Raw genomic sequence first — 13402 nt, 5'->3', positions numbered from 1 at the left:
CTGTTCATGAGATTTACCCAGTCATCATTCCTTCACAACAAGTAAAACATAACCTACCCATCATTCAATCTCATCATCATGCTTGTTTTGTTACCTGCGCCCCTTCAGTGGTGGCCATGAAAACACATACCATTCATGTTTACCTTAGCGGCATCAACTTCTTCTCTAAACTCCTTAGCGGTATCTGCTTCTTCTCCAAACTCCTAACCGACAGCTGGGCCTGGTCTCCAGCCGTTCTCATTTAATTTCACTCCTCAGAGGACTTCAACGCCAAGAGCCAGATAAAAATCCTCACTGCCTTCCTCTTACTGCTATCTTGCTGTCGTCAGTATCCATACCATCTGCTCCAGATATTCAGACATTTCTCACGTTGCTCGAAATTTAGAGGTCACATTCTCACTTGCATTCTTCGGTTTTCTCATATGCTCTGAATTCACTGCCTCAACTCTTCACCCCAACCCAAGCCACCACACCTGCTTTTCAGACATGTATGTATTTCTCAGATAACACCGGTCAAGGCAGATGGCCACCCACCTAGAGGCAAGTTCTGTACAAGGTTTCTTCCTGTTAAAGGGGAGTTTTTCCTTGCTGCCATCACCAAGTGTTTGCTCATGGGGGGGGGGCTGACTTGACTACTTAACTAAAACCGATTAATCTGGTCAGCCATACCCACTTCAAAGTTCAATCTCTGCTTAATCCTTCTGGGACAAACGCAAAATTCTTACAATTCCAGAAATCCTACCACATACTCTACTTGTCTGGTATTTCTCCTGTTCATTACCCCAGACACTTCTTAAGGATCAGAGCCACCACTTCAGCCTCCCATAATGGCATCCCAAAGCACTTCATACAACTCATTGGCCAATCCTCCCAAACATATCATCGCTACGCCCATTCAGAACTCAAATATCTCAGTTCTGCTCAATCTTATCTTAAGTAACTGGAGGTTTTTGGCGATCCGTTGTGCGCTAGAGCGGATTTCCTATAAGCTTCCCCACAACGCAGTCAGCAAGTGGAAGAATTACGCACATTAATTGTTTTTCTTAATAAATCATTGAAATGCATCTTGCTGATGGTGTAGTCCTTGCTAGTGAATTGAAGCTCATCCAGTGAAGTTTCAGGACCACACCTCAACTACGCCACTTCCAGCATTCCTATAAATACCACTTAATCCTCTCCTCACTCTTGTATTCTGCTCTTGTTGATGGTGTGGTCCTCGCTAGTGAATTTAGTATTGTTTTGCTATGATTCATAGCAGTTATTCACATGTGTGGTCTGTGTTGATGTCACTGTTGATAGTGGAATGGTTTGTTAGTGTTGTGTTTTTATTTGAATTATTGGTTTGGTTTGTTTTATCCTTTTTCACAGATAGGATACTCCCAGCACTCAACCAATGGGTGGTTGGATTCCCTGGCTGTGATACAACTGTCTGTCCTCTCCTCTTCCACCCTTACTAGAAGTATTAGTTCCTGTTTTTAATAGCCATTTATGGCAGCTAACCCACAGATATTGTGTAAGATTGCAAAAGATTGCAGAAGTATTTACATTATGTTTCAATGGGTAAATGACTGGGCCACCTGGGGATGAATCCTCATGTTAAACTGCAAAGGGAATGACGCTGCTGACTTTGGCTATGGCCTTGGTTGATGTTGATCAATCAGAGGAATGTCTTGGGTGACTGGATTAAGTTCAGTAGAAATGAGTGATAGGGAATCCTACCATACTATTTGCATAGAGATCATTTCACTGATCAGGTTAAATTTTTGCAAGTAATCACTAACAAAAATACAGCTAAACCAAGTGTTAATTAACGCTGTTTGTTTGTGTCATTTTATAGTCACAGATGAATGGCTCTCACTTCCTTGCTCTATATGCAAATAAACATGTACATCATTTCTGTTTGAAAAGACCCAATTCATTTGTGGGAGGACTGGGGGTCTGTGAACCTTCTGTCCAAAGTTGTGTTGAACTTGTTTGATAAAAAGATAAACTAATATACAGTGCATGTGCCCCCTCACAAAAAACTAATGCCCATCCTATGGATTTGCTCTAGCGCCGTGTCGGAACATATATGTGTAACAAATACAGTTATATGCAGCGATCTCCCTGCAACTGTGTCTCCCCTTTGAGAGACACTGTGCACATTTACGCACAAGAAGCAGCAGCATAACAGCATAACCGATTATTTAAATCTCCGACACACAGACAGGATCGGTCAGGACCTAATGTTAATTAATGTTCTGTGTTCTTCTAACCATCCAAAAAGTCACACACACAGTCCAGGTTCATACTGTTTTTGGTAAAGCAGCCATCCTCTTGATAAATCCTGAGCTCATTATGTGGAGCAGCGCAGCAAAACTAAAAACTGTAGTTATCAAAAGGTTAGAGGAAACTATTCAGCAAGGTTTAGCTTCTAAAATACTTTTTAGACAGACTAGCAGAAAACAAGTTATTTTCTGGTTTTGGTTTAATTTCTATTCCAATTGTCGATTTGATGAGGAAGATGGGTTAGGGGAATGTGAAAGAGGAAAAAAATGGGAGGTGGATTATATATTTCTTTAATTCACATGAAAAACAAAATAATGCATTACTTAATCTTGTTATCAAATACATTGAACACAGCTTTGGACCAGGGGGAAGCAATGCAATTCCCTTGTCTAGTTTGTAGGAAGGCTTAGGGTTTCTGTGGTTGTTCCACAGAAACTGTTATAAATTGACTTTTATTCCGTTTTAAGCCACATTTTCATGATAAATTTAGGTCACTTTTAACTATATCTTTTAGCCGGAAGAAGGATTTTAGTCATTGGACGTCTGGATCTTAAGTTATCAGAGAAATAAGCTGGGCAAACGTTAGCAGCAGCTCAGCTAACAACCCCTCCAGGAAGTCCGGTGGTCGCTGAACATCGTCGGAGAAATATTGACTTTTTAGGTGAAACAGCTTTAATTAGTATTTTAACAATTTTAATCTGCATGTACGTTTGTTTTTGGAGATGAAGAGACCTCTGTGGATAATTTGGCTCCCGGGATTAACCAGCCGAACGTCTGGATCTAATGTTATAAGACAAATAAACGGAACGAGTGTCAGCAGCAGCTCGGCTAAAAGCCTGTACCGGACATCCGGTGGTCGCCGTACATCATCAGAGAAACACTGATTTTTTAGGTGAAACAGTTTATTCAGTGTTTTTCCCTGTAATCACCAGGTTGGTTTGTTCTGGGGAGGAGGCGACCTCTGCGGGTAATTCAGCTCCTGGTAAAAACATCCCGACTGATTAACACTGGAGTAATCCTATCCCGGTGAAGCTGGTTATTTAACAACAAAGACAATAACTCCCATGATCCCTTGCTACTTCACACCGTCATAACACTCCGTCTTTTGTTGTTGTTTTGATTGAGAGACCCCTAGCGGCTGAAATTACATATTGTGCGTTTAATACCTGCTATTACCTGCTATTAAATATATTGGTGGCTCTCACTGCCATAGATCAAAGAATCTGTCCAGCTGGACATCTTATACCAGTTGATGAGATGACAACATATCAGCACACACAATTGTCAAACCTTCCAGGTTTTATGATTTGCATGTGACCGCTACAGTGGGCAGGTCTGTGCCCATTAGGAGTGACTTGGATTTGTATTGGATTTTCATTTGATCCTTGATGGCGAGTTTGTGGAATTTAACTATTTTCAGTGCAACACCTATGGAATAATGAAGGCTGCTGCCTCTTTGCTGCCTACATCAGACTCGTTTCGCCAGATGGAAATACTACAGGCTCCAAGCAAGCATTATGGACTTGGAGTGGAAGGGCCGGAAATGACAGTGTTTAGGCAACTGATCAAACAATAGGTGAATGGTGGTCACTCATACCATCCCTAATTGAAGTCTTAGACTTATGTAATAAACATGTATTTGCCAATGTGAACAGTTTACATTGTGTTTTGATCATAGTGCTTGCTACAAGCTGCTCCATTGAGTGCTTGTTTTCAACAGTCAACAAGTTACCATCCAGCAGAGCAACCATGCTCACAGGAAGATTAAATTGCCTCATTGCTGGCATTTGAAAGTAAATTTCTAATCTTGTGTTTCGTTTTTAGTCAAATGAAATAATTTAATCATTTAAGGCCAAGCCACATCATCTTGCCCTTTAAACCGTCAACTTGCACAGGTAGGCTGTATCTCAATGAATTTTCATGTAAATGTCATGTGGGGGAATGTTGTGTAGACCTATGAGCCTTGGTAATTCATCAGATTCAGTTCTAGTCTTGTCTACTTGCTGTTGCACTATTGAAGGCCTTTTTAGTTTTACTTGATAATGACTGCACTCATTTAAAGTATCCATTAAATGAATGGATGTTTTATGGTTATGTTATAGACAAGCCTATATTGAGAGTGACAGATGGTTATGGCTCGGGGTCAGAGTAGGCTAATTTATTGCACTGAAAGTCAAAATAGACAACAACAGCATGGCGGCTACTTCACAAAGGTGCTGTTTAGCGTTGTTAGCCTAATCTTTGTTGTAGAAAAAATTAGATGTGGCACACCCAGTTTTTCTAATGCACACCCACAGTCGTTTTCCTGTAATAATAGTAGATAGACTGTATCTATCTACTGTATATCTTAATCTAAAATAACGCAAATTCATGTACCTTGCACCTACTTTGTAATTATGTGCTCAGACAGAATATGAAGCAAATTTTCACATTGGCCTAACATGTGCAAGTTTGACTGCTGGACCATTTGTGTTTATTTGCCCCAAAAAGCCAAAAAACATTACTGCACATTAGCTGTAAGCTACCTCGTAATGGAAGGCACTAGGATGTGCAGGGAGCCCAGTATTTGTGTTTGTATCTATATTTGTTGAGTCAGCAAAATTATTTATATTTGTGTTTGTATTTGAATAAAAGTGGAAAAATCCAGCTATTGTTTTATTACGCTTTTAATTTTAGGATATTAAGGTGTTTAAGTGTTTATGAATAAACTATCTTATGAAGTAGGTCCCCACACCGGGTCTCAAATTTGAGTCTCCCAAATCATACATGACTGCGCTGACTACTGAGCTAAAACCAAGTGCATCACAAATGCGCAGACAGACCTCTACTTATCTATACACCCATAACACAGAGACTGTACAGCATGTAACGTGTTGAGAAACTTTGTGGAAAGGAGAAAGGGAACAACAGGATATGGAGAGTCCCTTGAAAGCACTTTGCTTGTGTCAGTAGCTCAGCTTTATCTCTGGGGAACACCCCCAACTTTGGGAGTGATGTCCAAATAAGGAAATGTGCTTCATGGAGCAGGTGGATGTGACTCCCTTCATTGAGACTTGCTGATAGACGTGACAGCAGAGCAGAGGAGAGAGACTGAGATAGCAACGTAAACGACCTACACACTGGTATTTGACATGGGTTCTTTTCCAATCGAAAACAAATACTTTTTAAAATATTTGTACTAAATAAATGTTCGTAAAAAACCCATTATTTGTGCTTTGCTTAATAACATCATTGGATTCAGGCCCACCCCTAGAAGGCACGGGCTGTTTCTGTGGGAGTGTGCCTGTCTGTTTGTGTTCAATTCAGCCTCTGACCTAACTGACTCCAGTACTTTCTATTATTTCCCTCAAGTCTATCTCCTTTCTGTATGTTTTATGGGGTACATTCATAAAGGACTGGGATAGATCTTTTGCTCAAGTTGCTCTAATATTTTCAACCCAGACAGAAATGTATTTGCATCAGTTTGTATGTAACACACGTAAACACTTGTTGCTTATGGCCTTTGTGACAGTTGATCAATCTGAGGAATTTCCTGGATGACTGGATTAAGTTTAGTTGAAATGATGGAAAGGCAAAGGTATCACACCATTTATATAGAGATGAATTCAAAAGTCAGTTTCTGTCTTCGCAAGTAATCATTAACATAAATGCAGCCAAACAAGTTGTTAATTTTTTTGTGTTTGTGTGTCATTTTATAGTCACAGATGAAGACTGATCATCAATCATGAAGGCCAGAGCTTGTAAAGAAAGGATGGTCCGCATTTGCTGTTCAAAGTATGCTGCCATCTCCCTTTTCCTGGTTATGTTTGTCTTCATCCTTGTGCTTTTTAACATGGACGTCCTGGAGGTGAGCATTAGGTCTTGAGTGGGACTGCTTGAACGGTGGACCCTGTCTGAAATAGTCAGATTTCAGGATATTGTTTTCATATGCAATGTGGGTTTGGATAACAGTAATATTCTTCATCAACATTTGTAAACAAATGCAATTTAAGGCAAATGGTACTTTTGCTAACAATCCTGCATTTGGCTGACAGCACCAACTCCTCTAATTAAAATATTTATATTTTTATATACTTTTATTAGTGTAATTGCTGCCCAGCAGTCACACTCATGTTCTTTTGCATACTCATTATTGTTATTATTGTTGTTGTTGTTGTTGTTGTTGTTGTTATTATTATTATTATTATTATTTTATTCTGTGCATTTCTTTGCACAATGCTCATCTGCAACTCAAAAACCGTTCATACCATACCATTCTTATATCAAACTGTGCAGAATTATGTGTAGATTATGCAAAGTTGATGACTTTGCATATTTAATGACTTATTGCAGAAAAACATGATTTTTAAACTTATTTTTGTCACCTATCTCCTACAATTTTTATGCGTCAAAGACATTCCATATGTCAAACCGTGTGGAATTCTTTGTAGATTTATGCTATGCTATAAGTTAGTTATTAGTCACTGTGCACAGTCGAAACTCCATTCGAATTTCAAAATGCTCAGACAATTATGGTTTATGAGTTATACATGGAAGTCAATGAAGCCCAATCTGCTCCCATTGTATTAATAATACAGCAACTGTATACAGCAGAATCTCCATTCAAATTTCTTAACGCTCAGTATGGGATGCTGATCAAACATGCACCCTTTCGTAATGATGACATGTATTAGTGAATTTGTTGAGGACTCTTTGTCTTACATTTTGATTGTCTTCATCATTATTATCTTTATCACATCACTCTCTTGACCCCCTGCCAGTTTCAGCATGAAGTGATTACAACCTTCCCTGCTCCAAGACCTCACCTACAACACCACTTCTGCAGCTTCCAACCACGGTCCCCTGAAGATGCTCTGGAGGAACGCCTCCTATTAGACTCCATTGCTTGGCCTGAAACTCCGTCCTTGCCAGTTCCTCTTTCCCTGGAGCAGACCACCAATCCTGCCCACAGCACCTTCACTATTCTCCCAGAGAAGGGTGGACGACAGTGGCATGTAGGGGATCAGCTGGAAGTTATCATCAAAATGTATGACTTCAAGGGCTGTCCTAAGAAATCTGGGGGAGATGTCTTACTCGCCCGCCTGCACAACCAAGTACTTGGTGCAGGTGTGGTTGGGCAAGTGCTGGATCATCTCGATGGCTCCTACTCTGCTGTATTTTCTTTACTCTGGGAGGGAAGAGCACATGTTGAGGTGATGCTAAAAAATATGATGTTAAATGTGATTGTGTCAATCTTCTAACTGACCATTAGCTAAGCCCTACCCCCCAGTTAGTATTGCTGGGCTGGCCTATCGACTTTTTGGTTTTGCATGGCACATATGCAGTTTACAATGATATCGGGGGCAGATTTATGACTCAAAATCCCTAGTAATTTTCAAAACAGTGGGTTCTTTATATCATACAGTGGTTGGATTATTCTGTATGTTGTCAGTAATTCTCATCAAAATCAAGATGACACTCTACCTATGATGGCACATCTGCCAAAATCCATGAGCGCAAATGAGATCCACGCCTGCGGATGTAGAGGAGTTGCGCACAAAACTTAAACAGCTGTGCATACATATTATTTTTGCAAGTGCTGTCACAGCACTCGTGTGCAAAATATAGTTTGCACAAGCAATATTGTAGAGAAAACAATGCTTTGAGTGCAAGCAGAATCCAAAAGAGAGCGTGACTGTTATCCCCGAGTGCACAGCTACTATCACTGCTCTCCTGCTCGCAAGTGTTTTTTCTTTTTGGCAGTAAGTGGGCGGACTCAGTCACCATTGTATCCCTAACTATAATTGTTTGAGCAGGTCTGCCATCTTGGACAGCTAGGTACAGCAATACCAAGTCAATACTTATAAATTGAAGCAGAAGAGAAGTTATTTTACGTTATTTTAATTTTTTGTTTTTGTTTTTGTTGGCTGAAAAGCTTGAAATTCATTTGGAGGAAGATACATTCCAGTCCACTACTTGATTCTTTGGACATAGGTAGCATACTACTACCAGACCCAGAATAGATTTTCAGCTGTAGTACCAAAATCTGGTCTCATCTTGATTTTTCTCTATGTAAAGAGAGGCAAATAAATACTTGGTTACACTCAGGCTAGCAGAGATATTCTGCTGTGAAAGTGCTTGCAAAAATAATATGTGTGCTGTTTTAGTTGCACATGTGGCTTTTCTACTTCTGTGCGCATGGATCTCATTTGCGCACATGGATTTTGGCAGAGATATGTTGTCATATCTACCATAGTCCAGATTCGATTACTAGAAATCTATCTAGAAAAGAAGTATTAGCCTGTTTAGCATCATTTAATGTGACAGTGGAAATTTTAAACTTAGTATATCCAAGAGTAATAAATACTATTGACATATTGAGAAATTGGTTTCTCCCATCAAATGGCAGCTAATTTACTGGCAGCATATAATCAAGCTATTATAATCAAACATAATACAGTGGTGAGAAACAGATGCATCTAAATCTGTGTCATCATTTAACAAACAGAGCAGGAGTTTCTGGTGTTGGATCTAGCAGGAGTGCGTTTGGTTATTAGTAATAACTAAAAATTATCAGAGATAATTATGAATTATAAGATCAAGAAATTATTAATTAATAATGCAGGGCACCAACTGTTAGAGAGCCTCACGTGGCAACACCAACTTTTGGATCTGTGAGGAGCATGCCTGGTTATTAGCAATAATTAATAATTATCAGAGATAATTGGGGAGGGAGAGAAACGGTTGCTTTGCGCACAGAGAGAGCGCGTATGGACAGCAGACGGTAACACACGTTATCTCATTTCCAATTGACAAAGCAAGTTACTTTCACACTCACGTTGGCACAAACACAGTAGTCCTGAGCAGGACAAACACGAAACAGTCTAGCATGGTGAACACAACTAAACAGGCAGAAAACTTCATAATTCTCAGCGGGTGTGTCATTGAGTGGGGAGAACCTGTTAGAAATATGAACTGGTTGGTGGTGAATCATGGGCTTCTGCTATGCTTCCTTTCGACAGTCACTTAGCCACCCTAGCTTCCCGACTGTTTGGGAACTACTGGGGGAGTAGGAGCCACTCTAGGTCGGCCCGCACCAGCTACTGGGGACTGGCTAACTACAGTAGCTAATGACTGGTTTTCCATGGTGTGGTGACGCGTTTCCCATTCGCTGAACCTTACCTCCAACACTGCAAATAAACTACATTTATTACGTGTACCATTATCACTAAAAGACGCAGAGGAATAGCTAAACATGTGACACACCGAGTAAGAGAGAGCGGGAGAGGGAGAGAGAGAAGCCATTGCTCACTGCTACTGCTCACACCTTTGCTCGTTGTGTTTTCCTGTTTGGAGAAGCTAAAAAAGAGAACACCCTTCAAACTCTTTAAATGCCAAATATAGCTCTCACTACAACCCGTGCACACCACCATGTGGAGAAACCAAAGATTGACAGATCTGCTGTGCCAAGTTATGGTGGCTAAACTATGATTGGACAATCGCTGCTTGGGGGAGGGGTTTAGTGAATGGTTAGTTCTTCACACATGGGTATGTGTAGATCAATCTGGTTTACACTTTAAACGAAATGTTCAACTTTAACTAATGTTCAGTTTATTTGTCTTTACTGCTATGACAGTTTCAAGTAACGGGGCTGAAATTTGAACTCTGGTTCTCTGTCCTATCAGGTGACACTGGTTCACCCCAGTGAGGCTGTCACGGTGCTGCAAAGGTTGACCAGAGAACAGCCAGACAGGGTTTATTTCAAGAGCGTCTTTCGCTCAGGTTTACTGTCTAAAACTACCACCTGTAATGTCTTCCTGCGTCCAACCCAGCAGCCACTGTGCAACTACACTGACCTCCACACAGGTGATCCCTGGTTCTGCTACAAGCCAAAGAAGCTGAGCTGTGATACCAGGATCAAACACTCCAAGGGAGGATTCAATCGAAAACTCAAGGCAAAGGAGGAAATGCTCTTTAAAAGGTGAAGGGGCAGAGAGACAGGACCGGCACTTCTAATAAATGTATGTATCTCCTTGGTGGAAATCTCAGGAGTTTGTAAGCTGGTAAAGATCGAGTCTAAAGGTGTTTTAAGGACCATTTTAGCAAAATACATTAGTCTCTGCATGAAAAAACGGTTTGGTTATTACACTGTTTGCGTACTTGTCAGCAAACAGTGGCATATTTACACAGAGCAATATTAGCAGTCATTTAGAGTTTCTATATACACTCACTGGCCACTTCATTGAGTACACCTGTGCAATCTAATGCAATCCAGTACAACAGCTCTGCCATAAATTCTACATTTATGAAGCTTATACATTTTCAGTTTTTGTAGACATTATCAGAAAGTTGATAATTCTACTTTATGTTTATTATTGAGGTTGTAGTGGGAGGTGGTCATGTACTGGAGTGTATTATATTGAAAAGTGTTCCTAATATTTTGCCCCCCTCATGTATGTTAATGGGGTGGACAAAATATTAGGAACACCATTCAGTATACCTCAATAATAAACATAAAGTATAATTATTGTTTATCAATGCTTTTTTTGCTGAAAACAGCTGTCTGATACATATGTGTATTTTATTATGCACGTTTTATTCTTCAGTGGTGTCAACATGAAAGTCTCCATTAACGCTTCAGGATCAGCCAATGTCAACGTGTTGCCAAAAATGAAAGGTAAAGCAGAATTTTCACTAATTCAACCTCTGCCTGTAACAATAACTCAAACTTTAATGTGCTACAGACAATTACAAGTAAAAAAAGACAGGAAGAAAAATTTACAAACAACCTACCATTACCTTTATTGGCACACTATTGGTTTTAGTCTTTTAATGGGATTTGTTTATAATAGGAAAAATATACAATAATGCCAGCTATATCCATTAATTTCTTTTCAGGTCAACCAGAGGTAAAGAGCAGCAGTGTGAAGTCTGGACCTTCTGGCTATTACTATCAGGATGTGTGGCGGGCCCTAGATGGCACCACAGTCCGCCAGTTCAACACATCCTCTGCTATAAGTCAGTGTCTGAAAGGCAAGGTGGTCCACCTGTATGGAGACTCTACCATCAGGCAGTGGTTTGAACACCTCACTGCAGCACTACCAGGTAGTTAATAAACAGAAATCTGAAGCAACAGTTTAAGCTGCAGTGTGAACATAATCAATGTGTCCCAATTTGTGTTCCCTTTGTGATAATTTTAGATCTCAAGGAGTTTAACCTGCACAACCTGAAGCAAGTTGGTCCCTTCATGGCCTTAGACTATGCAAACAACATTTTGGTGACATACCGCTGCCACGGTCCCCCTATCCGTTTTACCAACGTCCCAACCAATGAGCTGCGCTACATTGCCAATGAACTAGATGATTTAGTTGGAGGCATCAATACTGTTGTCGTTCTTGGCATCTGGGCACACTTCAGCACCTTCCCCATTGAGCTCTACATCCAGCGGCTGCAGAGTATCCGCAGGGCGGTGGTGCGGCTGCTGCACAGGGCTCCAGGTACGCTGGTTATCATCCGGACAGCAAACCTCAAAGCATTGTCGCTTTATGAGGCGCTGACCAACAGTGACTGGTACTCGCTGCAGCGTGACAAGGTGCTCAGGGCCATGTTCAAAGGACTGAATGTCCATCTAGTGGATGCCTGGGAGATGGTCTTGGCCCACCACCTGCCACACAGCCTCCATCCACAACCTCCCATTATTAAGAATATGATCGACGTCCTCTTGTCCCACATATGCCCTAAAAATGGCAGCTAGATGTGTGTTTGTTGGGAGAAAGGAGTGGGAATTCAAATACTCGTGCTAAGGTTACATGTTATCTCCGTGTTTTCGCCAGGTGCTGAAATGCACTTGATATTTTTCTATTTTTAATCAGGGAAGTCGACAGAGCCCAGAAAAAAAGAAATAGAACAGGATAAAAAGCAGCTGCATGACAGGTCGAAGTTTGAGCTGTAGTAAACTGCTGACGAACACAAACACAAGTACAACATTATGCCCTGTGTCATGGGATTGTCAAGCAGCATCCTGGGAGATGCAGGATCACTGACAGTAGAAGATTTAAATGAAGCAGTTTATGAGAAGTAATGCCTTGAAATATTGATGCAGAGGCCCAGTCCTTAATTAGTTCATCTATGATAAATAGTATAGGATTCTGAGCTAACCATCTACCTCCAAGAGTCATTGCTGCATCTCTGATTGGTACAATGTGATCAGTGTAGTTCACCACAGGTATCTTAATGTGAAATTAGTATTGTGGTTGCTGGAAACAATTTATGGAAAAGATCTACTATAAATACGGTGTATTTAATGGTAATGTTAATTTCTGGATCTGTCAACTCAACTACTCATCTTGACACTTCAGAATTGTCTTCTACAGGCCTGACTTAGACATCACCTGCAATTTTACATCATACCACTTAAAACTAATCAAGTGGAACTTGAACCATTTACTTTGGGAAAATATTACCTATACTTCTTCAATGAAAACTATGACATAAATTTTTGTTGCTGAAACTTTTTTCACAACAAAAACAGGACTAAAAGTAAATAAACAGAAAGGTTTGATGAAACTTATTACATTTTTCATCAACAAATATTACAAGGCCTCACAGGCTAAACTACATGTCCATTACTCTAAGCAACAAAGAAAGTCCTTAAAAGACTCAGTCTCCCAGAATCCACTAGGTACTTCACACCTGGATGTTAACTCCACCACTGGAACCAGCTTTCAGCTACCATTGGTCGAGTGTGGCCTGCGACTAATGACGTCAACTTAACAACAACACCAATAAACAATTTTAAATCCGTCTCTGTGCAATGTCCCATCACTGTTAAAAGGCCCTCTCTGTGCTGTACTTCTGCAAAGGTGACAGAGATACCCTTCTGATCAGACAAGAACAAAGAACAAAGGGACCATGTTTTTCTTATCCTAACCACTTGGCCATGTATAGTGTGAGATTAACTCAGCTTTGTTCAGTACTCGTGTGATTACAAGTTTATAACGGGTTAACCACTGCAAGTCACGCAGTGTTTTTGAAGAGTGAGAGGTGATCAAATCCCTTCTATCTTCTGACATCAACAAGATCTCTGCTTTCCGCTCCACTGCTACACACGGGACCAGAAAGAGATGTGACCCAGACCCAGCTGATGAGCCAGCAC

The 13402-nt window shown here is 40.5% G+C and overlaps 1 protein-coding gene across 1 annotated transcript; it reads left to right on the top strand.

Moving 5' to 3' along the window:
- Positions 1-5992: 5992 nt before the first annotated feature.
- Positions 5993-13402, top strand: LOC122975050 (NXPE family member 3-like). Its single transcript, XM_044343222.1, has 6 exons — positions 5993-6115; positions 7029-7460; positions 9933-10228; positions 10854-10924; positions 11146-11352; positions 11448-13402. The coding sequence occupies exons 1-6, from the start codon at positions 5993-5995 to the stop codon at positions 11999-12001; spliced, it is 1683 nt and encodes a 560-aa protein (XP_044199157.1). The 3' UTR covers positions 12002-13402.

Source organism: Thunnus albacares, chromosome 23 (genome assembly GCF_914725855.1).
Source record: "Thunnus albacares chromosome 23, fThuAlb1.1, whole genome shotgun sequence".
NCBI classification, from domain to species: domain Eukaryota; kingdom Metazoa; phylum Chordata; class Actinopteri; order Scombriformes; family Scombridae; genus Thunnus; species Thunnus albacares.
The sequence above is the reverse complement of the archived record's forward strand: the minus strand, read 5'-3'. Positions and strand labels throughout refer to the sequence as shown.

What these genes read in the sequence shown, in the direction of transcription:
- LOC122975050 (XM_044343222.1), top strand. Translation starts at nt 5,993, where the DNA reads ATGAAGGCCAGAGCTTGTAAAGAAAGGATGGTCCGCATTTGCTGTTCA. An exon ending in GAGGAAATGCTCTTTAAAAG is followed by an intron (nt 10,229 to 10,853) that starts GTGAAGGGGCAG and finishes TTTATTCTTCAG; the next exon opens with TGGTGTCAACATGAAAGTCT. An exon ending in CCTCACTGCAGCACTACCAG is followed by an intron (nt 11,353 to 11,447) that starts GTAGTTAATAAA and finishes TGATAATTTTAG; the next exon opens with ATCTCAAGGAGTTTAACCTG.